This window comes from Triturus cristatus, chromosome 6 (assembly GCF_964204655.1).
Source record: "Triturus cristatus chromosome 6, aTriCri1.1, whole genome shotgun sequence".
Lineage (NCBI taxonomy): Eukaryota > Metazoa > Chordata > Amphibia > Caudata > Salamandridae > Triturus > Triturus cristatus.
This window is the reverse complement of record NC_140589.1, coordinates 1435037647-1435064894: the sequence shown is the minus strand read 5'-3', so window position 1 is coordinate 1435064894 and position 27248 is coordinate 1435037647. Positions and strand designations below refer to the sequence as shown.

The 27248-nt window shown below is 42.0% G+C and overlaps 1 protein-coding gene across 1 annotated transcript in view; it reads right to left on the bottom strand.

The window, feature by feature from the left end:
* AKAP12 (A-kinase anchoring protein 12) overlaps positions 1-14252 on the bottom strand; it is a 383789-nt gene extending 369537 nt beyond the window's left edge. The window contains exon 1 of the mRNA XM_085612494.1: positions 13832-14252. Coding sequence (XP_085468620.1) covers positions 13832-13981 — 150 coding nt within the window. The 5' untranslated portion in view covers positions 13982-14252. The remainder of the gene's footprint in view (positions 1-13831) is intronic.
* Positions 14253-27248: the final 12996 nt, after the last annotated feature.

Here is a 27248-nt window from a genome sequence, read left to right as displayed (position 1 = left end):
AGTTTTTGTAAAACCCTATTGGTGTGGGAGCTGCCAGGTCCTCACGATTATAACCAACCTTGGCAAAAGCAAAAATTGTTTTGGGTCTCAAAAAGCACACACTGCCACAGTAGTTACTGGCACTGAACAAAACTACTTTGTGTGCCGATATGCTCCTTGTGAAAGAGCAGAATGCTGTCACTCACATTGAAGCCAGCTGATACAGAGAGAGAGACAGAATTTTAATAAGCGCAAAAGGTCACAGCCAAACTAAATTAGGGGCCCAATTAAAGAAAGTCTCAAAAGTGCACCCATGGTATATGTCCTTGCATTAAGTGCAGCTATACGGCTTTTGTAAATTCCCAAGAATTTACAAAAGTAGGACAAGAAATAGTACTCCTAGAAAATATTTGTGAACTGCATTTTAGCATGAGCAAATATGCATGTGTAGATTTGCTCATGTGAAAATCTGAGTTTGCAAATTCACTTTCCATCCAACCACTTTTTTCCCCAACTTTGGAAGAAGGCTTACATCTGCCATTGTCAGGAGTAAATTTCCAACATTTCTCATAATGGGAAAAGAATAGAGAAGAGTTGTTGAAAACCCTTAAAACATGCAAGTTAGTAGGTTTGCACAGACTCAAAAGGGCATTCTAACGATGGAACTATTGCTTACCACTACCTTCAGCCCCAGTATGTAGATTTGTGGAAACGAGGCAACAGAAGGGCATTGCAAGTATTCAAACACTACTATGGTATGAGACCTGGCATAATCAGAGAAGCTAAATCAGAGCTCTTATATAATGAGATTGCTGACATAATTTGTCCCCGCACTACATGACACCAAAGTGACAAGTGGATTTTGTTACAGGACAAGCAGATTTATGAAGCAACCTGCCCCATGGACAGGTAGATATTTTAATAAATTCCACACCCCTTAGATATATAGTGAGGTTATAGTTTTGTAAGGCAAAAGGCCCAGGTTATGTTGTAATGTACGTCTGTTTCAATAAGCGGTCTTCTTCGCACAATCGTGGTGTCAGTGGTATGTGCGGCACCCTTTTCCCCAAAAAACATTTGCATGACTACTAACGTTTCTGCTGTGTTAAGTTCGGAAAGAAAAAACAGGATTAAAGGACTACATGATCTCACATTTAATTTCCAGTTTCCAGGGAAGCAAAAGGAGGAGCATGGCTGCTGGACAGGTGATGCGGTGATGATTAGAATGCATGCTTCCATCACAATTAATGTAGGGCGGCGATGCGACAGAGGAGAATTACATATTCTAGTTATTTTGCTCAGTTCACAGATATCTGGAACACAGGCTGGGCTCAAGGAGCTTTCTGAATAATATGGGAATTGAGGGAGCCCCTGCCCATTGACAATATTCCCTTTCTCCCTTTTTTATTTTTAGTGGCATCGATTAATGCAAATCAATGATCCGATTTACTGATTTATACGCCATGCAGCCCACTGTTATAGCTCCCACTGAAAAATGTATCCCAGCTTCTATGACAACTTCTACTTGTCCACCTTAGTATGAAAAATAAACAAGCGCTGGCGAACCTAATGCGCTGACTTTGAAAAGTGGGTAATGTTTTTTTAATATATTTATTTTTGCAAACATTTGCAAAAAATTGCAAAAACATTAAAAAAAAAATAAAGGATTGGACCTGCAGACAACGCACACATGACCTGGCACTGATATGCGCACATCCACCTAAGAAATAAGTACACAAGGTTATGGTAAATGCTATCACTTACAAAGCACGATGACAGAAGTCTGTTGACCCATTGTCTCTGCAGTAGGCTGTGGTAAATGGAAACAACTCATGAACGACATTTGAACAGACCAACAGTGAAGAAGGCCGAGTAACTGCCTTTGTATGTATGTATATGTGTATGCATTTATTTTTCCTACAGTTTGTTTTATCAGAAAACGAGACTTGCAAACAGCTAAAGCTGCTTGTAGGCAAAACCAACAGGCATTGGCAATGCCCATAGGTATTTCTTATCAATGGACAGTCAAGCCAGACCTAAAAATCCATGTGCATGAATAGCTGTCCTCCTCCCATATGCGCTACTGCCAGGGGGAAAAGCCATAAATCACCTAATTAATGCTTGTTTTAAACCTATTTACATTTTGCGTGCTGAACATTAGAAAAGTTGCTGATATAGAAAAGCTGAGTATACTTTCAATTTGTTAAAAAAAAAAAACTTTTGCAGATGAAAACATGCATACTCAACCAATACAAAAATGTTGTAAATGAAATATTTTCTGCTTGTTGGTTGTTTTTCGTGCTAATGCTTGGAAATGCTGGCTACTACAACTGTCACGACGTGTGTTTTTTTAACTTATAGTTTGCTTATTTTAAAAGTGCTATGATTAGATTATGCGTGGTCAATAATCAAGTAGATTTTATCAAATGCGTAGCATGTATTTCTTCAATACGACTTTTTAAGGTTTATCCTCGATTAATAAATATTAGGTGCCTGGGACTCACTTAAATCCACGGTAGGAAAGCAGATTCAAATGCACTTGTTACAACAGGGCCGCAAACATATGAATTCGGGAACAAAATCCAGTTTACACTCAAATTCGGATGGAGAGTTATACAGTAATATAGAGCATAACTGACGTGCTTCTCTCATATTCCATCACGGAAATCCTGGCGCAATGTGAGCGGGGAAAAGACATTCAAAAAGAAGCTAAATGTTTTTTAAATCTGTGCATGTTATGCCTCTTTTTGCACAAGAAATGTGTGAATGGAGTAAGTAGAAAGTGTATATGTGGCAAATTCCAAACGAGAGAATATCGGAAATTATTGAGTGCGCAGTTGCCACGCTGGATTGGAGGCCATTTGCAATAAGGGCCTAGCAGTCCTTACTTTTATAATTCCATTATTTACGTGTTTACAATAATCCTGTGTATGTCATTAAAAAGGAAGTATGTGTTTCTTCACATACGACTGTTTTTTAGCTTTTTATCCTTGATTAGTAAATGTTTACTTGCCTTGGACACATTTAGGAATTTTGCAGTAAAACTGCAGAGATGCAATTAGGTCACAAAATCTGATTCGAGAACAAAATCCACCGTGGGCTCAAATTCACGTTGCGAGCTCTGGAGTAACACAGAGCGTATATGACATGTTCCCTCTTGTATTGCATCAGGGAAAAATAGCACAACGTGAAGGGGAAATATTTTTCAAAAAGAGGCAACGTGTGTAAATTCGGTATGCGGAGTCCAATGTATGCCATTCTGAACAGGAAAAGTCTGAATGGTCTGCTAATTGCACATATGATAAATCTCAAGCCCAAAGGCATTGTTGGTATTTACCATGTGTGCAATTGCCATTTGCAATCAGAATTAATAACATATTCGTAAAAATGGAGAAATAATGCCAATTAGCACCGGCTCACTGTGTCGGGCCATGTATTTTTCCCCATTGAGAGGAGAAATCTTTTCTCTTTGAAAGAAGGGGAACGTGAAGTAATCGTCTTTGAAACTAAAATACGAGGCTTCTTGAGCCAGCAGCGACGCCCTGCATGCGTCACTCTCCTGGAGTGGTGGGGATTATTCACATCCCTGGCCCCCGTGCAGTCTAAAGCACCTAAACCCATCAAACGACTGCATAATCTGCTGGGATAGAAGCGGCATGCATTGGGAGAGAGATGGGGCCCAGTGCTTACGTTCTAATTTAAATTGACTTCACATACATTTGTCAGGCCTATCCCAGGGCTACTTCGCAGTTCAAGAAATGAATTGCGTTGACCTTTCCAGAGGCATTTTTGACTCTAGAGTGCAACTTCTGCGTCAGCACTGGCTGCATAAATGCCTGTGACTACTACCGAAAAGAATAAAAGGGACCATAACCGATTCTGTTTGAATATCAACGTAGTGAAGGGATCCAAATAGAAACTTTAAGTGAGTAAAAAAAAGGGCTAATTCAGTAGTGTAAACCCCCCGCTCCGAAAATCTCTACTAAGAGGCTAACAATATATTTGTGACAAGTAATTATATATTTTGGGTCTAGTCTGGGGCTGTATGACCCTTTAGAAATCAAAGCAAGAGTGGCGAAAGGAGGAGAGAAAAAGAAAAACAAGGTCAAAATATAGAAGACTGGAAGAAAGGTCTGGACAAAGGAGCGGGGACTCAAGAGGATGGAAGTTAATAACACCACTAGAGGCCTGTTCTCGAGTGCCTCTTGCCTGATGCGATAATTATAGCACCTGTCAGCTACCGACTGGGATAAACAAAGGGTCACTGACAACTGCGATCCGTGCGCAAACAGGCATTGGTGTAGAGATCGCAATTTAATGGGTCACTTGCAATCAAGCCATAAGAGTCTTAAAGACTAACTGCCGTGCACCAAAAACATGTTTTATTTGTTTTGAACAGAGTTAAACATGCCACGGTTCAGTCAATCCAAAAGAAATTAGGAGGACTACTACAGACCAACAAAAACAATAAACAATACCAGTTCTTTCTCTAGCTGGACCCTACCTTAATGTTTGCAGTGCTTGGACATTGACAGGTTCATTTAGGTATCCTTTCCTGTCTTATCTAACTCTAAGTTTGGGAAAAACTTCTAAATATCAAACACATTTAACAAGTGTCACCATCTAACCTTTCATACAAAATCCTCGGCTAGGTGTGGCCAGTGCGTGAATAAGTGTTGGTGTGACCGACGAGGTTAATAATAGTGTTAAATTCTACAATTGTATATAAGGCTTCATGCTCCTATTTGGACTTCTCTAACTTCAGGTCCTTAGGTCATATTTACTATAATAAGTTTGACTATGTGTCAACATCACAATACTTAAAATCTAGTGGCGGTCTAACTTAATTGTGCTCATGACTTAACAAGACTACAAAGGAATATATGCCTTATATATAGCACTGTGTGTTCACTAGTGTTACAAATATGCTCTTGCAACGGACAACTGTGTTTATAAATCACTGTAATCGTAAAATTTAATTTATAAAGCATCAAATATATTGCACTTTCTCTTCCGCTCCAATAATTTGGAAGCGTCTTGCATTACTCCTGGGGAAAAAAGGTATGGATATGGAAGACTTTGTATTGCACTAAACACCAAGGCTTAGTTGAAGGCTGCAATGCCCAGTAAAATCAAACTGAGCTTCTGCCAATAGGGAAACCCATATTAAAAAGAATCTTTCAGCAAACAAATGAAAAACACAGATTTGCACACCCACTGCATCCCAAGTTCAGATGATCGAACGTGAACTGGTAAGTGAAGGGTTTTGAGATCCTTTCCTCTTCAGAAACCCCTCCACTGGGGCAGTCCAACCATCAAAGACCAACTGCAAGGACAAAAACAAAGAAACTAGTTTGCAGAACGTCACAACAGTCACTTATCTTCCCTTTGACAGGTACTCCTTTTGTAATACCCACAACGAACATAGGACAGTATGCAGAAAAATAATGTGAAACACAAGCACAGGTTAGCAGAAGGCAGCATGACCTGACAGCACCCATCTTCGACATCCCCGAAGCACAGTCCTGTGTATGAAATTTTACCAGATCCCCCCACCCCACCCCTTCGGACACCCCTTTGAGTAAATCTACACTCAGAACACAAAAAATGGAGACTGCACATACAAGGAACAGTGGAAGCGCCCAAGAATCAAAACCTCCTACCTCTTTAGCACCACTGTCTCTGAGAATAGCCATAGCAACAAAACTAGAGTTTACCCACTACAGAAAGTTAGTAGAAAAGTAAAACACCGACCTGCTGCCCTCTCCCCATCTCCGCCTTTGTTAAATCCCACAACAAACAGAAATATGCCGCTAGGGTTAGGAAACACAGAGGAAGGTAGAAGGCTGCACGACCAACGCCCTCAAAATGCTTGCCTTTGAAAACCACTGGCAGACAACGTTCTAAATGCCCAAACACCGAACTTGAAAAATGCCTTATATCCCAAAAAACATGCAATGTAACAAGTTACGGCCAATCGTGGCAAGACATTAAGAGATTTGCCAAACTATGTATACACACACACACACAGCACCTTAAACATAAAGCATGCTTTGAAACATGCAAGAATTGATTTTGTGTATTTTGCTTAACCCCTTCAGTGCCCATGACGAGATAGTCGTCATGGAGCGCGGTTGCGCTGTGCCCATGACGAGACTATCTCGTCATGAACCCCGCCCGCTAATGCAACGCCCGGCACAGGGCGGGGAAAGGGCGGGGCACTGAAGAGGTTAATGTTCTGCTCACTGCAAATATCTAAACATCGTAGTTTCCATAGGCCCTCCCTCTTCATCAAAGCACAACCCAATCATGATTCCACTACCACCAACAGCCATATCTCCACAAGAAATTGGCAAATATTCATCTAGGAAGAAGATGTTGTTTGAAAAAAAATTCCTGAGGTGGCCAACAATGTGCTTAAGCAAGCAAATGTTTAAGAGTAATCCCTAATGCAGTTCACTGGGACGTTTTGCTGTGTCATGCTTGCCTGCTGCAATCTCACTCTTGGATGCCACAGATATAGCCGTGGCATTGCGCATTTTCATGTCAGAATGCAGAGAGGGGCAGCATAGGCAACACATTTCAGGCAATCCAGAAGAACCATTCCATCCAAGAGTAACAGCCAGGAGGGTCAAGCCCTTTCATGCCATATGCTGACGAGCGAGTAGTGCTGACATCATAACAACGCTAGGTCGAAGAAATAAGTACCGTACACAATTCGTGACATTTTTTGCATCTAGGGTGTATTTCAGCTGTGTCATGAAACTGTAATGTCACTACAATGTTTGACAAGAGCCATGGGCGTGGAATTGGGGTCAAAGGTAACAAGTTTGAATGTTCATTTTGACCACTAGAGAAGTAGGCTCACCCCATGCAACACAACTCCTTGATTGTCATTTGCAGCACCAGAATATGAATCTGTGAAAGGGGATTGCCTGCCAGTAAGACAGGGTTGGTACCCACATGTATTTATGGGTCATTAAAGCAAAGACATTACTATTAGGAGGAGTGCTCATAGGAAATGCTGTGAGCATTAGTGACACTGGAACCAGTATAAAAAAATGTAAAGTTGTTTGCAATTTTCAACAAAATAAGGCTATTTATAATGCTCGCAAAATGTTCCCTGATAACATGCATCAACATGAAAGCAAGATTGGTGATTGTTTGCTTTCAAATTAAATGTACACAAATAAGACAACTTGAAAAAATATGTTGCCAACCTATTGTGCAATTTAAATGCCATTTCTCACAGGTATCCTTCAGTAAAACAAGGCTGCACACATGCACATGCAAATATGAATTCAATTTTAGGCAACTATGAAGATAAATTAGGGGCCTAATTAATAAAGAACATCGCAACGGTACACCTGCAGGTACATGCGGTCACACTGGTGCACAATTTCGACTTTCAGAAATTCACAATAGTTTTCAGGAGGCCTGTAAACCGTCCTCCTACAAAACTTTTGTGAATTCAATTTTCGCAAGAACAAATATACACGTTTGTATTTACTTATATGACAATCTGCTAAACGTTTATCCCTATCCTGGAAAAAGTTTTACTTCTGTCCTCATGAGCAGTATATTTCCAAGCTTTTCAAGTGTGTGAAGAGATTGAAGAGGTGTTGTTGAATACTCTTAATCACGTAAACTTGTGGGTGCACACAGACTAAAAGGTATTCCAACCCTTTAACTATCACTTCCTGTCTACTTCCAACCTCTGTATACAGATTTACAAAAAGGTGGCAAAATCAGAGCTCTACTAGAATTATGCCCTAAAACAATCAGGCAGACTATTATCGGAGCTCTGATATTAATTAATGGGAACGCTGCTATAGTTTGTTTCTTCATTGAATATCACCAAAAGGAACAAGTGTTTTTTTTCTTTTTTTCTACAGAAGATAAATATTTCTAAATCCTCCCACCCCTTGGTAAGTAGAAACTTTATCAAATTCTATACTCTATAGAGCATAGGGGCTGTCGTGAGAAGAAAGGTAGGTTCCAGCAACCACAGTCGTGAGAGGGGGGTGCTGTCCATACAGAGGTCTTCTGCTTTCCTAACTGCGCTCCCTGATTTAAATGTGCTTCTTTTGATATCAGACTACTGGTTCAGCTCTGTCACTGGCCTCTGCCATTCCCAAGTACAAAGCTTGCATGTCGGCCCTCTACTAGTTGTGGACCCGAGAAAACGGGGTGTATGTTTTGAATAAAAAGTACTTATGTAAAGAGTAAGAGTTGTAATCAAATAGATCAAAATCAGTGTGAGACCTTACAAATGAGGGTCACTCATGAGCTACTTGCTGAATATAACACGACGGGGATTGGAGAACACAGTGTGAGCTTCCATCAGCAGTATTCTGTGGAAGCATCAACAGTGCTGTATTCTTGTTGTAAATATTCCAGGGCCCCAGCAATGAGAGACTGTATAAGCAGTACACTGTCAGTTCTCACAAGTATCCCATCCACACCTCATGGACCCCTGCAGTGTCCCATCCACACCATACAACCCCTGCAGTTTTAATTTTCTCCAGCAGTCTCCTATTAGAAATGCTGGACCCTAGACGTGAGCATCCTCCGGCAGTAGCTCTCATAGGATCACACTAGTGTGCGCTTCCTCCGGCAGCTTCCCATCAGTAACACAGGGTCGCAGGAGTGTGGGCTTTCTTCAGCACTAACCAGTCAGTAACACAGGACCATAGCAGGGTGAGCTTTCTCCAGCAGTATCTTATGGGGGTAGCAGCAGTGTAACCTTCATTTAACAGTACTCCTTTGATACTTTAACACCCCAGGAGTTGGAGCACTAATCTTTAGCTACACTAATACTTTAAGGACACCTGTGATGTGAGCTTTCTTCAGCACTCTCCTTTAGGAAAGCATAATCCCATATGTGTGAGCCTACGTCAGCTGTATTTCCGCAGCATGCTAAGGGCTCCGGAAGATTGAACTTTTCCCAGCAACATCTTGTCAGTACTCTATGTCTACAGCACTGTTAGCTTTCTCCAGGAATGTGCTGTGAATGCAGTAGCTCTTTGGGAATGTGGTTTCCATTTCAGCAGTTTTAGGTGACCCAATTCTCCTCAACACAGGTGTGTTCCCCTAATTGGGTTAACAGTTCCTGGAAGTCATTTGTTTTGCAACATCTTCCAAGAGTGCACATACCTTTATTTTCTCGTGACACATGTTTTGGTGACTTATTTATGTTTCCAAGTGCACCCCAGCCAGATGGGAACAGAGCACTTCACAAACATCAAAAGAGGAAATACAGTCCACAGAGAGTAAGGAGGCTGAACAAGGCTTAAGGCACAATGCACATGCCATTGAGGAATGTCAGTGCTAAAGAAATAGTTTAACCACATAAAAGCAGACTGTCCTTATTTTGGGAGTGGGTGTGTGTCTCACTTTTTGACCACTTTTAAAATGTGACGATTTTTCTTTTGCCTTGACATAAAACTCACCAATGCACATCAGTGTGAAACATACTGTAGTTCTATAACTGTTACATCAAAACAAAAATCACTATGTGATGAACTTTCAGAACAACTTTAATAGGTTGAACTGTTGGGAGGAGTAAGAACTTAACTGCAGCTCTAAAATGTTGAAATGTTCTAGTAAAATATAAATACTATTTATAAAATGCTGACTGGATTATAAATTGTTTGAAATAGTCTTTGCAAATTGCAAAACAGGTTAACAAAATGTGGCCTTTATTATGAGTATGCCATTAATTTGACTGTACTACTGAATATCAACACCAACAATATTGTGGCATACTAATATCGAGGACAGAATATCGAGGGACAAAATATTGAAAGGTGAGTGCATATAGGGAAGTATAGATTTACTATTCCTAACTCCACAGCTACGTACCTTGAAGATACATGTACAGCAAAGGTACATATACCTGGAGTTAGGTATAGAAAATCTAGGCTTAACTGTAAATTTTTTATTTACATTACTCTGTCCTCGATATTCTGTCCCATCGATATTGTTGATATGATATTCAGCGGGCCCTTAATTCCGATGCAAGCAGTTACGGGAGTTAGACGACCCACTTAAATTATATATTAAGAAGAGAACACAGCGAGTGAGAGGAATTTCAACCGGAGATTTTACCTACTGTAAGCAGATAAAGTTCCTGGGTGAAATAATAGACAAGAAATGCAGGAATCAGCACACTAAATCCAATTCCTGCATGTACCGTATAATCCCTGTTTAACCATTCCAAAATTGCCAGTAACAGTAAATCAGAGGAGGGAAATTGCATGGATTAAAGCAGCCAAATCGTATTGAGGGCTTTCCTCTCGTGGGGTTTTACTTGCGATACAAATGTGTGTTTTCTTTTCTTGGAAAAAAAAAATCATATAAACATGTATAAGGGCCAGTAGATTATTGCTCTTAACCAACCAGCAGCAATGTAAATTTTGTTCTTTAGTGTCAGTAACGATGTCTCTAGGTTATCCTGTCCTCTCCTACAGACTTTGTCTCTCGTACACTCAAGAATTTGTGTGCCCTACGCTCGTGAAATACAGTACAGTATACAAGGACAGCTGAACAGAATAACCATAACAAAGCCTACAAATGTTTGAGTGGCGTTTTTGGCTCAGCCCCCCACACCCCCTTAAAGGGTCTGAGTTTGATTCCAGTCTGTTTTCTGAGGAGCTGTTTAGTCACTAGAACATGTGACTACATTACTCAGATTCTCCATGTCAGCATGATGACTTTGCTCCTTATGACTCACAACTTGATCAATCATTCTCAACACTTTTCAAAATATGACAACAGTACTATTATTCAGAAGCTTATAAAGGATGAGCCCCAAGTTTGGATACAAATTCCTAAATATTGTTGAAAACACCCCCTAGAAAAAACTTCCATTGGATTTTAGGGGAACACAAAAGCCAATCCCAAGATGCTTCAATGAATCTTGAGAGTTGCCCATCCTAGTCTAAAAAAGTGTTTATTGGCTGCACACCTGAATTTGGAATTGCTGTGTAGATGGCACAGAACCATGTGGTTGCTCTATGTTTCTTTCAACCTACATTTGTCAGCTAAGCATACTAATTTGACCCTCTGGTGGTTTTATATCATTTAGTACATTCCAAATGTAAAAATGAACTAGCGCTTCAGTGCAGAATCATTCACTGCACATCTTGGCTAGTTGCTATGTCCCCCTTGCTACTCTTTTTAGTTGTTTAAACTAAGAGCAACTCATAAACCCTGATCTGCCACCGGACTATCCTTAGGGAACAGGGTAGACTGAAGTGCATATTGTGCCAAAGGTACTTTCACAATTTCACATGAAAAATGCTCAATATGTCTGTTACAGAAAGTTGTGGGCGCCAATGCCTGCAATTTTGAGACTATATACTTTTAGCTCCCAAACGTTATCTTTTACAGTTTTTTTTCTAAATAAAATCCAAATTGTTGAAAAGATGTTAAGAAGTGTGCTTGGCAAATCCTAATGCCTTGCTGACTGGGGGTGTCACATATAGGCAAGTGAGCACAGCACAAGTGATTCAATCAAATCAAGCTCTCTCCCATGCGGGGAATCAGATTGCAAAAGGGATTTTACACATCCAGACCCTCCCCAGAAGGACCACTGCAAGTCAGTTGATGTGGTAAGATAGCAAACTCAGCTGCAAGAGACCAGCCAAAGCACCCAGGTGTTGCTGTAGGTCATAATTCCTAAACTGTAATACCCAAGACATTAATACCAGAATCTGAATATTGAAAATCTAGATGTCATAGGTACAAAATCAGAGTACATATTTAAATACTAATACTGTATCTTTGGACCAATCTACTTGGTTTAGCCAACCCACCTCCATCGAGGTCATTCTCAGATCGCGCCTCAGTAACGGTCGAACACTACCATTTACTGCCATTGGTGCTTTACACTTTTTGATGCTATTTCTCTTAAATCTTTCACAATTCATATATCTGGTTCCTCTTATTCTGTTTTGTCATGTTGGTGGCATTTTGGTCATTAAATGTGACTATTTTTATAAAGTGGGATTGTCATAGTGTTGTGTTTTCAAATGTTTAACAGTTTTAGTACTCCTAAATGCTTTACACATTTTCGTTGAGTTACGCTACATGATAGCTACAGACATTTGAGCTCAGGTTTAAATTACTGAAACCTTTAACCAGTCCTTACAGGATAGTGACATTAATGGACAACAATCCACCTCAACTAATAAACCACTTTCTCACAGCTGTCCTCTACTGCAGTTTTCCATTTCCTGTTCAGCCACTTCTACCATAGCTGTCAAAATATATTACACTCAAGAGCTAAATCAGACATGGGTCTGAGAGGGTTCTAGCGAGTCTGAAAGAATGGAAAGTGGTCTCCCTTTCTCCTGGGGCGCAATACCTGAAGGATAAGATGGACTGCCACTTCCCTTCAACCAGTGTATGAATACATTGAGGTGCAATTAATCTTCACTCCCCCACGTGTTCAGACATACCTATTAACTCATTCGAATGTTAGGCATCACCTCACTTTTTATTACTTCTAGTGACCTGCTTAACAAACGTCTCAAACTTTAATGGGGTCTTCTGCTTTTTACACCTATTTCACCCTCCAAAAAAATGTTCATTCACCTTAACAGGGTCCCTTTCCTAAACGTCTAACTAAACCCAAAGTAAATAGGTTGCTAGGTATGATCTTACGAACTAGAGAGGTGAGGTTCAACCAAGTAATAGGTCTGAAAAAGTCTGCCCCTGGCCCTCAGTGTCATGGTTCGAAGGAGAGGGGTTTTATTCCTTCTGCATCAGACAAAATCCTGAAGGGTGAGGGGCTCGTGCTCAGATGGAAGGATTTAGAACCTTCTCTCTAAATTCACAACCCAGGTATAGGGTCTGAATGGGTAAACGTTCCTTCGTCCTCATGGGCAGATATGAAGGACTACATATACAGTAAAGTTCAATTGACCGTGGCCCAATCTGGTATCAGCACTGCATGAATGCCTTTTAAGGAAATCTCACTTTCACCGCCCAAAAATATATTTTTGAGCCTACTTTTTGCTACTGTATACGTATGTCGATATTTGCCAATTAATTAAATGAAAATGTCGGTGTTAGGCATATTCTACGTTTGATAAAGTATATAACAAAAGTAGTGAAAAGGGCAGGACCTAAAAACCCCTACATAGGGAGGGCTGATGAGTAATAGGACTTAATCGCCTGAAACGGCCTCTGCTCCAATAAATTCGGGTAGGGGTTTCACATTCTCCCGATATTATTATTTTTTAAATCTCCAATGGATTATGTACGTCTATGTATGGAAGGGCTGAGCTGCGTTGATACCTGAGGTACCTTCCTTCGGGGCCTGTAGCTAACAATAGCATGGACTGAGGCAAGGGCAGGGCCAGCACCGCAGCAGGGGCGAGGCGTGGCCTCCACACGTGCACCTGCTGCGGGGAGCCAGCATGCGGCAAGGTCCGGGGTTTTCTGCAGACCCCCAGCGGTCCCACACGCCCCTCGGCCCGCACGGGCGTGTGCACTATCCGTACTCCGGTAAAACGTCTGATGCGGCAAGGTCGTGCTCGTCCCCGGCGCGCGGTGCGCTGCCAAGGACAGGCTGACGGAGTCCCGGAAAGTACTGCGGCACTGAGCAGCGGCCCCTGCTGCCCCCTCCGCAGCATCCTCCCTCGGCCGCGCCTCAGCCCTGCGCTGACGGCAGCGGCCCCGCCCGGGCGCACCACGCTTTGTTGCGGAAAGTTTCCCTAGGGAGGGGCGCGATGCAGCCCGTGGTATACTGCACCCGAGGCTCAAAAATGCACCTGCACTCCCCTCAAGTTGCCCACAAATAAACCAACGCCTGCAGGAGGGTCGCGAGCCAGTCCTGGTTTACCTTGGCGTCACCCGCTCCATGTTCCTCGTCTTCCAGCAGAACCAGCAGTTCCGGCGGGGTTCCTGGGTCCGCCACCTCAGACGCGGCGGCCGCTTCCGAGACCTCTTCTCCAGCGCCCGCAGTCTGCGCAGCTGAGCTCCCGGCCCCCATGCTGCGGCTGTCCGGTCCCTGTGCGGATGCGGAGTTATACAAGTGCGCAGTGATGGTCCGCTAGGAAATGGGACACTTAAGTGATGTAGGGCAGATGATGTCCCGCGACGCTCGCTGTGTCTCCCAAGTATCCCGCCAAGAATCGCTCGAGGCACCCGAGGAAGCCGACCCACACAGGCAGAGAGATATGTCCTCCCCAGAGGAGCGCAGGCTGCGAATGACGCTCTCCAGAGCCCAGCCGCACGCGCTCTATGCTCGGCCGTGCTCCTGTGTCGTGTTTTTTTTTTTTTTTAGACAGACCGATCGCCAGCCTCCTGCTCCATCACATGAGCCCAGCCTTGGGTCACGCCTTGCAGCATCAAATCCAGGCTGATGAGCAGTCTGCAAAGGGGAATACGTTCAATCCCCAGTGCTTTTTTGTCATTATTCCGAGGACCCGACACACCTATGCTTGTTCACCCTGACAGGCTGCCTGCTGACACCTTAACTTCGTCAGTTTAAAATGAATTCCTTTTCATGGACAGAGGATGATCTCAACTAGTGCTAGATCGTTATTTGATTCAGTTCCTTAATTGCCGCTATTTTGTATTTAAAAATAAAAATATTCGGACAGTTTACTAGATTCTCCCTTCAGGCGGGATTGTACAGCTTCCTTGCGGGATCAAATATTTTTTTAAAAGTCTAAAAATTGGGCGCAAGCAAATTTCCCTCACATTTTAAAGCTTTTTGCAAGTGCATATAACATGAATCAGTGTTTCCGGGTCTGCACTAAATAGTCTGCAAAGTTGGTTGTGGTGCCACTCAGTGTCCTATACCAATAGGCTTTCAAAGGACTAAGACTAAATCTCACACTCATCAGTTGCTGTTTCTGGTCTAGTTCCAATGGTTTCTTAAGATAACTTGGAATATTTATGGGGGCATACAGCTGTACTGCCGAATTCCCTTGCAATGTATTATCCAGCTAGGTACTCAATATCTAACCCTGCAGACAGTCTTCTTGCTTGCTTTGACAATACCTTTGCTAGTTGCTTATGACGAAGTTTACACCCCATGTTTCTTGCGCTTCCAAATTTTCCAACGAGTTATCAAAATCGTTTTTTCATGGCTATGTCTCCTTCATTATTGCCAACCATAAAAAATTCTTCAATAAGCCTGGGTCAGCCGCATTCAATTTTGCACAGTGCAATAACAATCTTGCATTCAGTATTAGTTCTTGTTTTGTGAGATTAAATTCTAATCAAATTTGTGATGGAGCTGTGCAGTCAGGGAGGGATAAAAGGTAACCATAACCGTTACATTGAGCTTGATTCAGCCACTTATTAAGTTTGTTTCTAAATCCATTTGTCCCATATGCCAAAGCTGGCATTAGGTTGTTTCAATTTATCATGTTCTTTGGAACTTTGAAATGCAAAGTGTAAAACTTGGGCCAAGCATTTTAAGACTTACCATTGACCTGTGTAATCGACCTCTTTTGTCGATCCACACTCCTAGACATTTATATGCTGGTACTCTCGCCACACTCTTATTTTTCAACTGTCAGGAGCACATTTTATTTAATTTGCAGCCAGATATTATTATCTTTGTTTTGGCTATGTTGATTTGGATTCTGTTCTTATGCCAGCTATGAGCTAGGGCATCCAAAGATCTCTGCAACCCAATTGCCATGTGATCAAGTATAAGACTATCATCTGCGTGCTGTAGAGCTTGACTTTTTGCTCCGGCCTATATGAGAGGAAAGGCTCATGCCTCATCAATTGCTTGCTTCATATCTGCCACGGATACATGAAAGAGGGGAGGGGCTTGGATGCAGCCTTGTTTTATTCCTTTGTTGGTGAATATTTTCCCAGACGTGGTCCATTTTGCTGTAACTTTAAGTTTAACCCAAGTGTCTGAGTACAAACTTATTATGGCATTTAGCAAGGGGTAATATCCCATTTGGCCCCATAAATTGCCTCAAACTGCATTATCGATTGCAGTGGAAGAAACATCCAATGCTTTCTCTATGTTTGCCTCTAATAATGTTTTGTGACACTGATCATGCATGGCATGATAATAGAAGGTAAACTAACTGTCCTGATTTTCAATGGGCTTTCACATCCAACTGACCTCATAAATGCAAACCTTTTTCCCTCTTCTATCCCTCCACTATCCTTCTGAATCCAAATAACTGACTAACCTATCTACTACTCAAATTACTTTCATATTTCACTATACTAATTTAACACTAATCCTTTACGGGTTCCGGAGTAGTGTGCTACTCGCCGAAAAAGCGATTCGACGCCTCGTCAGGGGTAGTAAGCACTATATAAATGCAATTACAATAAAATACAATTTGCAAGGTGCAGTCCATTCATTTGTGCTGAGAGTGTAAAATGTCCCTCAATATTATGACAGGAGGTTTGGATTCTATTTAAGACACTTAGGCCGATTATGACAAACCTGCTTTAAATAAAATCCCTAGCAACAAAGTTAAGAATATAGTAACATAGACATTAAAAGAAAAAAATTAGAGGCTTGGAAACAAAAAAGGTTCTATGCCCTTGGCAGCATACTACTTTGCAGAAGTCTCAATAACCTCACAGTCCTCATTATAAATAACTTTGAAAGCATTTCCTCCTCTTTGACTGGCACTATATATTACAATATCTGGCAGTCCCTAATGAGTGAATAAAATAAATGATGAACAACATTTCTCATGAGGTTCCTTTGAGTCCAGGAAAAAATTGTATCCAGGAGCAGAATCTTAGCATTTTCCAAGAAATTTCCAACTTCGACTTATTGAACTGAAGGAAAGAGAACATGTCAAGGGAGAGGTGGGGAGGAGTAATCATTGCCTCTGTGTCTTTAATAGAATTTAAACTTCCTGTCACATTAAAGGTGGAGATTTTAGATTCTATTACAAGACCAGTGACTTGATTGTAACATGTCTAAAAGCTTTTTGCACTATTCAGAGGGATACACGATCAATAGGCCTAAAATAAAATGTTTTGTGAGGTCAAGCCTACTAGAGGGGGCATACAGAGAGAGACACCAGCCCCCCCCACTAGTGACTGCACAGCCACAGCACCACCCAGCCCCACCTATCATTGTGCCCTGCCGCCCACAAGCGCTAAATACAGCGAGGGGGTCAGATATATCCCGGATCCCGGCGCTCCCTAGGATAGTGGTCTTGGTGCCCGGCGGGAACGCGGTCAGCACGCAGCTCCCCTGGAACTCAATTGTGCGCGATATGTCCTCCTCCCGGGGGCACAGAGATAAGACACTGAAGGACTTGTTCGCAAAGGCCCAGGCAGGGCAACAGTCCACCAGCATGGCATCAGGCACTTCCCAACCCACATCTGAGCAAGACGATGGGGCAGAACCGATCACCAAGGCCTTCTTGGAATCCATGTTTGTCGCACTAAGGGAAGATATCCAAACGCTTAAGAGAGAATTCATGGAGGAAATAAAGGAAGTCCGCAGGGACGTGGATGGCATAGGTGAACGAGTCGCCGAGCTAGAGGACAAAAGCAATAGAAGGGACACGGAACTAGCAGCACCACAACAGGAGGTCCTTAGGATTCATGACCAGCAGGTTGACCTTCAGACACACCTCGAGGCGCTGGAAAACCGCTCCCGGCGCCACATTATCAGGATTCGAGGAGTAAAACTAGAAGATGACACGAAGGACCTTTTCAGGTACACAAGGGAGCTATTCAATCACATCCTAGGGAGGCCCCTAGAAGCGGAACTTCGTCTGGACAGAGCACAGAGGGTGGGTCCCCCGCGAGCCCCATCGGCTCTGCCACCAGACATCCTGGTCTGCGTGCAAGATTATCGCACCAAAGAAGATATCCTCCAAAAAGCTCGCCAGCTACACCCTCTGACGTTTCGTGATCAGACACCGGTTCTGTACCAGGACTTGTCGGCACTCACCCTGCAAAAACGTAGAATCTTTAGACCCATCACTGCTCATCTACAACAGCGCAATATTTCCTACAGCTGGAGCCACCCGTTCCGTCTGGTGTTCCGCATGGACAATAAACTATACCAGTTACGATCCCAGACGGAGGCCTGCCGCTTACTGGGTGTGGATCCTCCTACGGAGGAGAAGGACACGTAGAGACCCAAGATGGAAATGGATGACTCCAAGCCCCGATGGCGCCAACAGGGCCGAAGACGTAGGCCTAAGGAAACCCCCTGCTGCAGAAATCGCAAAGGGACTCCCTGATTTACAGCTCTACTTCCAGGCAGCCCAACTGTGCCTACTGGTAGAGTGGAGTTGTTGGGAATTAGAAAAACACTGGTTATTCCAGGACCAGGCGGTGGCTGCTAGACCCCTACAGGAAATCCCCTTTCTTCGAAACGACATAGACCCCCTAATTTATATGCTTCACATATTACGCGAGTCCCCATGGAGATATGGGATCAAACCAATCTTAAACACAAGCTTACTACTTTCCCGTCTCCGCTCACTCCGTTGATGGATAACCCGGATTTCACCCCGGGTATGGACACTGTAGCCTTTGCAAGGTGGCGACCCTCTGGGTGTCGATTCCTGTATCACATGTATACCGTGGAGGGAGTTATCCCTTTTTACCAATTTAAACAGGAATACGGGATGCCTGAGGCGGAGAGACTTAGGTATTTGCAAGCACGACATTGGGTGCTCAATGATCAGGTGTGCTCCGTGGCTGATAGACATCTTCTTCCCTATGAGCGCTGGCTAGTTACAGGCACGACAGATAAAAAGGTAATATCCGATTTATACAAGATGTTACAGGCCAGATACACTCACACTTACAGCTCCGGGCAGGCACGCTGGGAGAGGGAAATAGGCAGGACATTCAGTCATAAAGAGTGGGAGGGAATATACTATAAAAGCGCGTCACTCAGCCTATCACATGGGACTCACTGAGACCCTCACAAAGATAGCGACCTACTGGTATTATACCCCTGAGGGTCTCCATGCAATGGACCACACTCGAGAAGCGACATGTTGGCGGGGCTGCGAACACTTAGGCACTTTGGTACACTTATTGTGGGAATGCGACCACATCCAACCCTATTAGAAACAAGTGCTGGATGAAGTAGACAAACACTTTGATACAGAAATTCCACGATTTCCTGCATATGTCCTGTTGGGCCTCCCAAATCCCCTGACCTACCCACTATGCTCCCATAGAGGCCGTCATATAGCAATTGCGCTAGGCTCAGCGATGCAAAATATCCTCACACACTGGCGTACCTCTCACATCCCAACCTTCACAGGCTGGCTACACCGCCAGTGGCATGTACTTGGAATGGAGAAACTAACACTGACAATAGCGGGGGAGGGATCCAAATATGTTGAACTTCTGTTCATATTGGCCTCTGAATTCCGGGAAGTTACCTGCCCCCGATATCTCTGCTTGCTACGCCTCTCTGATACGCAACAGCCGGAATAGAGCTCGAGACCAGATATAGTTTAGATAGCTTAGGTGGTGGACTTAGAACACGGGGGTGGGTGGGAAGGGGAGGGTTTATGATGTTTTCGTCTTATGTTTTTTTCTTGTTAATTATATTGCAGGGAAGGTTTTTCTAACTTGGCACGGACCATTATCGCACTAACGGAACTGGCTTATCCCTTCAAGGTCCTGAATTCAGCAATGTTAATGGCATGACGGTTAAACCTGCCTGAGTGTTTCTGTATGTGATAAAATAACTTCAATAAAACCATAAAATAAAATGTTTTAAAGTTTAATTCCTGATACCAGCCTGCCACTTTCATGATGTCTTCCAGGCGTCCAGAGGGTACCAAAGCTTAGGGTGCTATAGTACAGCTAGAGGAATGGACCATAAAAATTGAAGTATCTATTCCTACTTCCTCCATTATCCATCTCAGCAATCTAGCTAAAGTAGATAAGGTAATGGGGAGAAAAGGTTTCCTAACAGAATTCAACAACTGTGAAGCTGAAGAAAGGTAGAAAGTAGCAGTATGAGTCTCATATATTTTTATATATTGAAGCACATATAAAAATTCACAGTCCCGGAAAAGAAGAGTAAAATACATATGTGGACATAGTGAGGGTGCAAAACACTGTGCCCCAAACTCAAGACACCACAAAATGTACCTTAGTTAGCTCTCTCATAGCTTACTGGATCAGAGATGATGTTAAACCTCAATTTAACAAGGCAATGTGTCCCTGTGTTAAGGGCCATCCCAAAACATCAGAATCTATCAAAATACAGCTCATTTAAATGATTGAATTGAATAAGCCCAATCAATAACCGAGTTCTACATCAATGACAAATTAAAAGGTTTTCTTACAAAATTAAAAAAGAAGTGTTCCAGAGTTAATGCCACAAAGGCTCTCAGTTTCAGAGCTATACAGAGTATGCAAAGGTCAGAAATGTCTTTAAGTCCCACTGGACAGCAGAATCAGAAAAGAAATGGGCAGCATCCCTAGTAGAACAGGAAAGCCTGCCCAAAGTGTCTGGCTCTCCCCTAAAATCAAGGAGTTTTTATAAACCGTTCTTGCATATTTAATCCGCAATTTTGCAGATTCATCATGGTGTGAGCAAAGAATTACCGCAACACCTAAACACGTTCCTATTTTCTTGAATAATTTTTCAGCACTCTTCATGCTAATGTCATCCAAAGGTGTTCGAATAGACATGAAACTTTGACAATAACACTTTCTTCGAATAAATAGATCCATCAAGGAAATGCATGATGTAGTTACATGTTTCAGTTTTACATGTCAGCTGTGAAAGGTTCATAGTGAGCAGAGTATTAACAACAATAAAAGTAAAATATTATGACTTCGGCCTGTGCAGAGAGGATGTGCACGGGGTGGGAAAACCCTGAGTGAGTGACGAAGATGATGTCCATCTTGTTCAAGATGGTGTTTCACACATAAATGTGGCCTAACTAAAGCATATAAACTTATACACTTGTACACATAGAAAACTTGTTTCAAAAGCAATCATATTAAATAAGTCTGTATATGTGAAATCAAGTGTAAATGCATATCGCACATTGTTAATTATGCACAAAATATAAGCCTAATACTTCGACAAATCTCCCCCATATGATTATTTTATAATCACTAAAACAACAAATAAAGATTTATTTATCAAAACTGCAACATATTTTGCACAAAGTTCTGCTTCTTTCTGGGACTCTCAATTATCTTTAGCTGGTTGTAGACATGATCTTTGATATTTTCCATCACTAATTCTTCCTCACATTTCCTTTTTAATGATTTCTCTTTATCCTTGCACCCACAATTTTTAAACAGATACACAGAACATGTTATCAAAAGAAACAGGACAATTTCACAAATCATTGCAATTATTACAGGAGTTAGGTTTAAACACAAAGTTCTTCCACCCAAATTATCAATTAAATCACCAACCTTGCTTTAACCCTTCCCCATCTCACTAACACAGGAGCCTGCAATCTCCCATACACCATGCTCTTCTAAAGCTTGAAGTTCACAAGAGATATATAGCTAATACTATCTGTCCAAATCCACATTTCACTTTCTTCAAACCAACTGCTTCATCCACTCCACTAATATAATAGACTCTGGGAAACACCAAAGCAAGATAACATGATCCAGCCCAGCTACGTATGGTAAGCAGTCTTTCCATGCACAGAATAGATTCCTCTCAAAATCGTCTCTTCACCAATCAGAAAATCACGATATATAACGTAACTTCTTTCACACCCACTTTCACCCACATATTAAACCTCCTTTTTCAAATTTTCCCTGCACCCCGTATCGATCTCTCACTTGCTATCATGTTCCATTCTCATCCTAGAATGCAGAACTTGCAGTCTAAATGTTTCTTCATTCATCAGTTCTCCTATTTTTCTCTAACCTCTCCAATCCCTTACAATGCTTACTCTCTTCTCATTGTATTCTTTAATATATGCATGCTCCTCTTTATTTAATACACACACATACTCCTGATTAGTAGATTTGATTCCATGCTCAATTTGTGTAATTGTTTTAAAATGATTAGCATGTTTAGGATCCTTATTATTTTCTTCACCTTCTGTGATGGGTAGATTTTCCAGCAAGACTTTGAAATCTGATAAGTAAGGAGATGAAAATTCATTTTTGTTAAATATACTAATCCACACAGTGCATGAAAGTAAGTAATCTATGCATTATTTCTAAGAACCAAAGTTATCGCAAAACTCCAAAAGTCAAAGTTAACAAAAATGTTCTCGTTTCTTTGAAAACAATGATCAAAATCTATTTCTTTTCCAAAGGGTCTTCTCAGTTCATGCTCTTAAAAGATTTTAATTTTCTTCTTTTATAACGTGCTGTGTATCTCACTTTTAGCTCTATCATTAGCAGTCTTTCAACTTTTCAAGGTGCTTCTTCCTCCTCTTAATCACTTCCAAAAGTGTATTGACAACAGTTTATTGGACTGTAAATCTCTGGCTTTGACTCTTCTTCTTCCTCAGACACTGTTGCTAGATATACCCATTCAGGTGTTGCATATTTTCTATTTGAGGTTCTCTTTCATGCTGGTCTTTTTTTTTTTTTAATATAACTTTTTATTGAAAACCAACTTCACAGCAGTGCATCAGACTGAGACATTTAGATTGACATCTCTACTGGCAAAATAGTCATACAGGTATTGGAGACAACAATACGATATTATGACAACCAGCAAAAGCCCCCCTCCCTTAATAAAGCAGCCTAAAAAAGGGGTAGCTCCCCACCCTGGGCCTCGGAACGTCCCCCAGGTAGAGTATAGCCAACGTCATGCTGGTCTTTTAGCAACTGGTGATTAGCTTTCACTATTTTCTGAATCTAATTCAGTTACTTCAGAGTCGTAATTGATTGGCTGTAATCTTTCTTGTTTATAGTGCTTTCCTTTGCATGTTCTTTTCAGTGACCTGTCTTATTTAGTTATTTTTTTGTACCTGCAACCACGTTCATTCTGCTCCACTCACTGATGGACTTGAATTCTGATCAGTTCCAACTGCAAGATTTACTAAAAGCGGCTTTCTCCCTCAGGGAGTTTCTGTCACTCGAATGTTGAATTGAACTCTTTCATTGTTTGGATCAGAGACTAATTCTTCTTGCTGCCTCTTAGGGCTTTGACTTTGACATTGTAACAGCTCTTCCCTGTGATCCTCATCTTGAATCTGGACAGCACTACTAATAAAAGTGCCAGGATCTTCACCAGAACGTTTGCTTTCAACGATCTGGATTCCTATTACTTCATTGTCTTCAGTAGTTTCACAATTTACAAAATTATCACACCCCCTGGAACCACGCTGTGAACTTGAGCTTAACTCTGTGATTCAGTGGTTGTTTTTAGCACTTCTTCATTCACTGGCTTCACCCTTTTCGTGTGATCTCTATGGTTCCTCTGTGGGATTCCGGCACACTTTACAGCAGTGTTTGCTGTCAGGATCACTTGATATGGTCCATTCCAGCGCACTTCAAGGCAGTTTTTCCTCACATGCCTTCTGACAACTATCCAATCAACAGGGCCCAGATTGAGGCCATGTATTTCTTTTGTTTCTTCCGTTGCCAAGTTCACCCAGTGAGAAACCAATTTTGCCATATCAGCCAGACGTTTGCAGTAATCTAGTACAATGTCATCAGCAATTGAAACAACGGCAGCAAAAGAAGCATAAACCAATCTCATGGCTGTGCCCATGACCACTTCATGGGGTGAAAAAACAGTTTTTGTATTAGGAATGTATCTAATGCTCATCAACAGGAGAAAGCGCATCTGACTACTTTAGGCCAGTAGAAGAAGAGACGTTGACCTGTTTATTCTTGGGGGTCCCTTTAATCATCACAACCACTCAAGTAGATTAAGGACAATAAATATAATGGAACCTCTTATCAATTTGGAGAGCAGTACAAATCAATTGCAAAATCAAATTTTTTAATTGGGAGATACGATCTATCTCAGTAGAAATTGGTAATGTGAATCGTGGTATCAGTTTGCTTAACAAAAGTTTGGTAACAGTAAGGCTGTCTGATCTCTGGGTAGGATAAGCAGACAGTTACAAGAATGTATTTTGAGCCATTGCACACTGACATCGCAACAAAATCTACTGGGATTCTTGTACATGGGCCCTCAGCTTTGCTAATATGATTCATGATTGTTGTGGTTTTCGTTCCCTGATTATTTCTCTGACAGACCAAACAGCACACATATAAGTTTTCAGCAACATTTTCAAAATTAGCATTTTCCCAATAATTCCTAAAAGTTGTGACCATTAAGTCCCTCCCGCAATTTGACTGCTCAAAGAAATATTGTGCCATGACATAGAACATTGCCTCAGTTAGTACATATTTATGTTCAGAGGTAACACTATTGCAAAGTCATCCTTTGCCCTGGGCACCCCCAACTTTTTTGCTGACTGATACTGGTGGTAACTGACTGGCTGACCTTGGGCTCTGCCTAACCAGGTACATGGCCAGTGCTATGCTGAAGACACACTTAGAATACAGTGAAAACACTCACATATACAAGAGTACACTATAGGTTAGGGTACCCTTAGGATTGGCATGACCTCCCCCTATAAGACCCTAGTACATAATAGGGCACAGGGATTGAAACTACCTTTAAGTCCCTAGTATATAATAGGGTATGCCAATTTAGAGACCAGCAGCCCTTTCTGCACTTGCATATGTGCACTGCTGAAGCCTGAGGTCAGTTTAAAATCAGCCTTGTGTAGCAGGACTGCTTTTAAAATGCAAATTGTGCCCAAACTCAACTTTGCTGCTTGGGGCACATAAAAATGAATAGGCTACAATGTTTTGGCATATTAGGTACCCCCAGGGTCTCCTCTAGGAGTCCCAGGGGTGGGAGGTCAGGTAGTTATAAAGTGAGCTTTATATGCCTTGGGTTTAGTGAAATTGCACATTTCACTTCCCACATTGTAGCAAAGAGCTTCCCAAAATTGACCTTTGTGCTAGGAGCACTGTGGAGTGAGGATTTGCAATATATTGACATATTCAGAACCCCTAAAGTCTCCCCTAGGTACCCCAGTGTTGTGGGGTCCTGTAGATATAGGCAGGGTCCTTGTATAAGATGTTTTATAAGCCCCGGTGTTGGAAAAATTGCCTGAGTCATTTTTCCCATTGCAAATCCCCAGCCACATAGGTTAACATGGCAAGAAGTTATTAAATAATAACTAACGTTCAGGAGGTCATAAAATATATATCATTCAAGGACTGCCTAGAATGGTACTGATAAATGCAACAATATGTTATTGCTGAATTTATCCAAAAATGTACAAACGATGTTGTAAGACTTTCTAGTCTGTAACCGAAAATTCAGCCTTCCTGTAATCAGACCTGATTGGTCAGAGTCAAGTGGATTAGCCAGGCTGCCTTGATGAGGTGACAATTAGCCCCTGGGGGTTAGAGAGCCATTCTGGGAGGGTAGGGCGCTGCTACATAGGAATGCCAGAGCAGGGAGAGGGGTTGTACACAATAATCTTCAATAGAAGGAGGAGATGGGCAAGAGAAGCCAGTTTCATTTACAACCCTACTCTTTGAACCCAGCCAGATTGCAGGATTAAGACAGGAATGAGCAGGTGTGAGGGGGAGGGACAGTATGGAAGGGAACCACCCTGAAGGAGGGCTCAGCCAGCTCTTCTCTCTCTGCTGAAAAATCTGACATATTGAATTTTGGAGAAATGGTGCTTTCTGGGAGACCGCTGTACCACACTTTGGAGGAAGTGGTCATGCTTGGAGGTGTTGCTCTGCACGTCATTGGACAGGAGTGCCCTCTTGCTTGACCCCACAGAACACTGAATAAGTATGTGAGAGGGGCAGTGCCTCTCAGATCTGCTGCTTGAAACTTAAGAAAGTAGAAGGCTCCATGCTGGAAGTTTGGTTTGCACCAACCAGGCCCTGCACTCTGAAGATGTGCCGGCTGCATTATCTGGAATGACAGCACTGTGGATGTACCTTGCTTCAAGAGGAATAAAGAGGGGACTTTAGGTATCTGAGAGTGGCAGTGCCTCTCAGATTTGCTACTTGAAACTTAAGAACGAAGAAGGCTCCATGCTGGAAGTATGGTTTGCACCAACCAGGCCTTGCACTCTGAAGATGTGCCGGCTGCTTTATCAGGAACTACAGCACTTTGGATGTACCTTGCTTCAAGAGGAATAAAGAGAGTACGCCAAGCTGGAAAATTGATTTGCACCATTAGGCCCTGCATTCTGACAGACTGCGTCTGCTGCATTATCTGAAACTACAGCACTTTTGATGTACATTTTTTCAAGAGAAATAAAAAGTGGGCTCCTTGCAAGCTACAGGTTAACAGAGCTCACCTGCATCAACTCCACCAAGAGTCTACAGCCTGGAGTGTATCCAGTGGATTTTTAAGGGTGTTGTCCAGGTGCATTGTGGGAATTGTTGTCCCAACCTTTCAAGGACCATCGTGGAGATTCCAGACCCTTGGATTGTGTTTTGGACACTGTGAACTCGCAAGAGGAACTTCAGGAAGGAGTTCTTCAGTGAATCCGGCCTCCTGGAGGAGGCTACACGACGTCTAGTGAGAAATCCTCCAGAAACGTTTCTAACTGTGAAGGTAAAATTATGACCAGGGTCTCTCGCTTAGTGTATCCGACCAGGACTCTATTGCGGTAGGCCTCAAACTTTGACTTTGTCCCGGTCAGAGGCAACCAGATGCCCAAAACTGGCACTATTGGTTTGTAAGCACCAAAACGTGTTTAATCTTTAAAAATTCATATTTCTGGTTCCCTACAGTAGATTATTTTGGTTTTGGTGTAATTTTAAAGATACTAATATCTCCTAATTTTACAAATTGGTGTTGGATTTATTGTGTGTGTTGTTTTTTAATTATTTACTGAATTGATGTTTTTAAATGCTTTACATACCTGTCTTTGAAGTTAGGCCTGCCTGCTCGCAGCCAAGCTACCAAGGGTTGAGCATGGGAATACTTTTCTAAGACCTATTCTGAGCCCTATATTGTGTTAGTGGTATTATTGCCAGTGGTAAATGCATATCTGCCACTACTAATAATCCGCTTTCCAACTCATACAAATCCTGATGATTTTTCTTGTAAGCTGATTTTTCCGATGTCTTTTTCTCATCTTCTGTAGCTTCCTCCTGAAGGTCTCTCAACACACTTTGAAAAGCTTGAATTGAACTCAATAAGAAACAATTTATGTTTTCTGTAATTTTCATAGAATTTATTCTTGATTCGATCAGCTGTTTAGTACTCAAGTGCACAATATCTGGCCACTTGATCAGTATAATTGTTCCACAAGTGACCATATCTC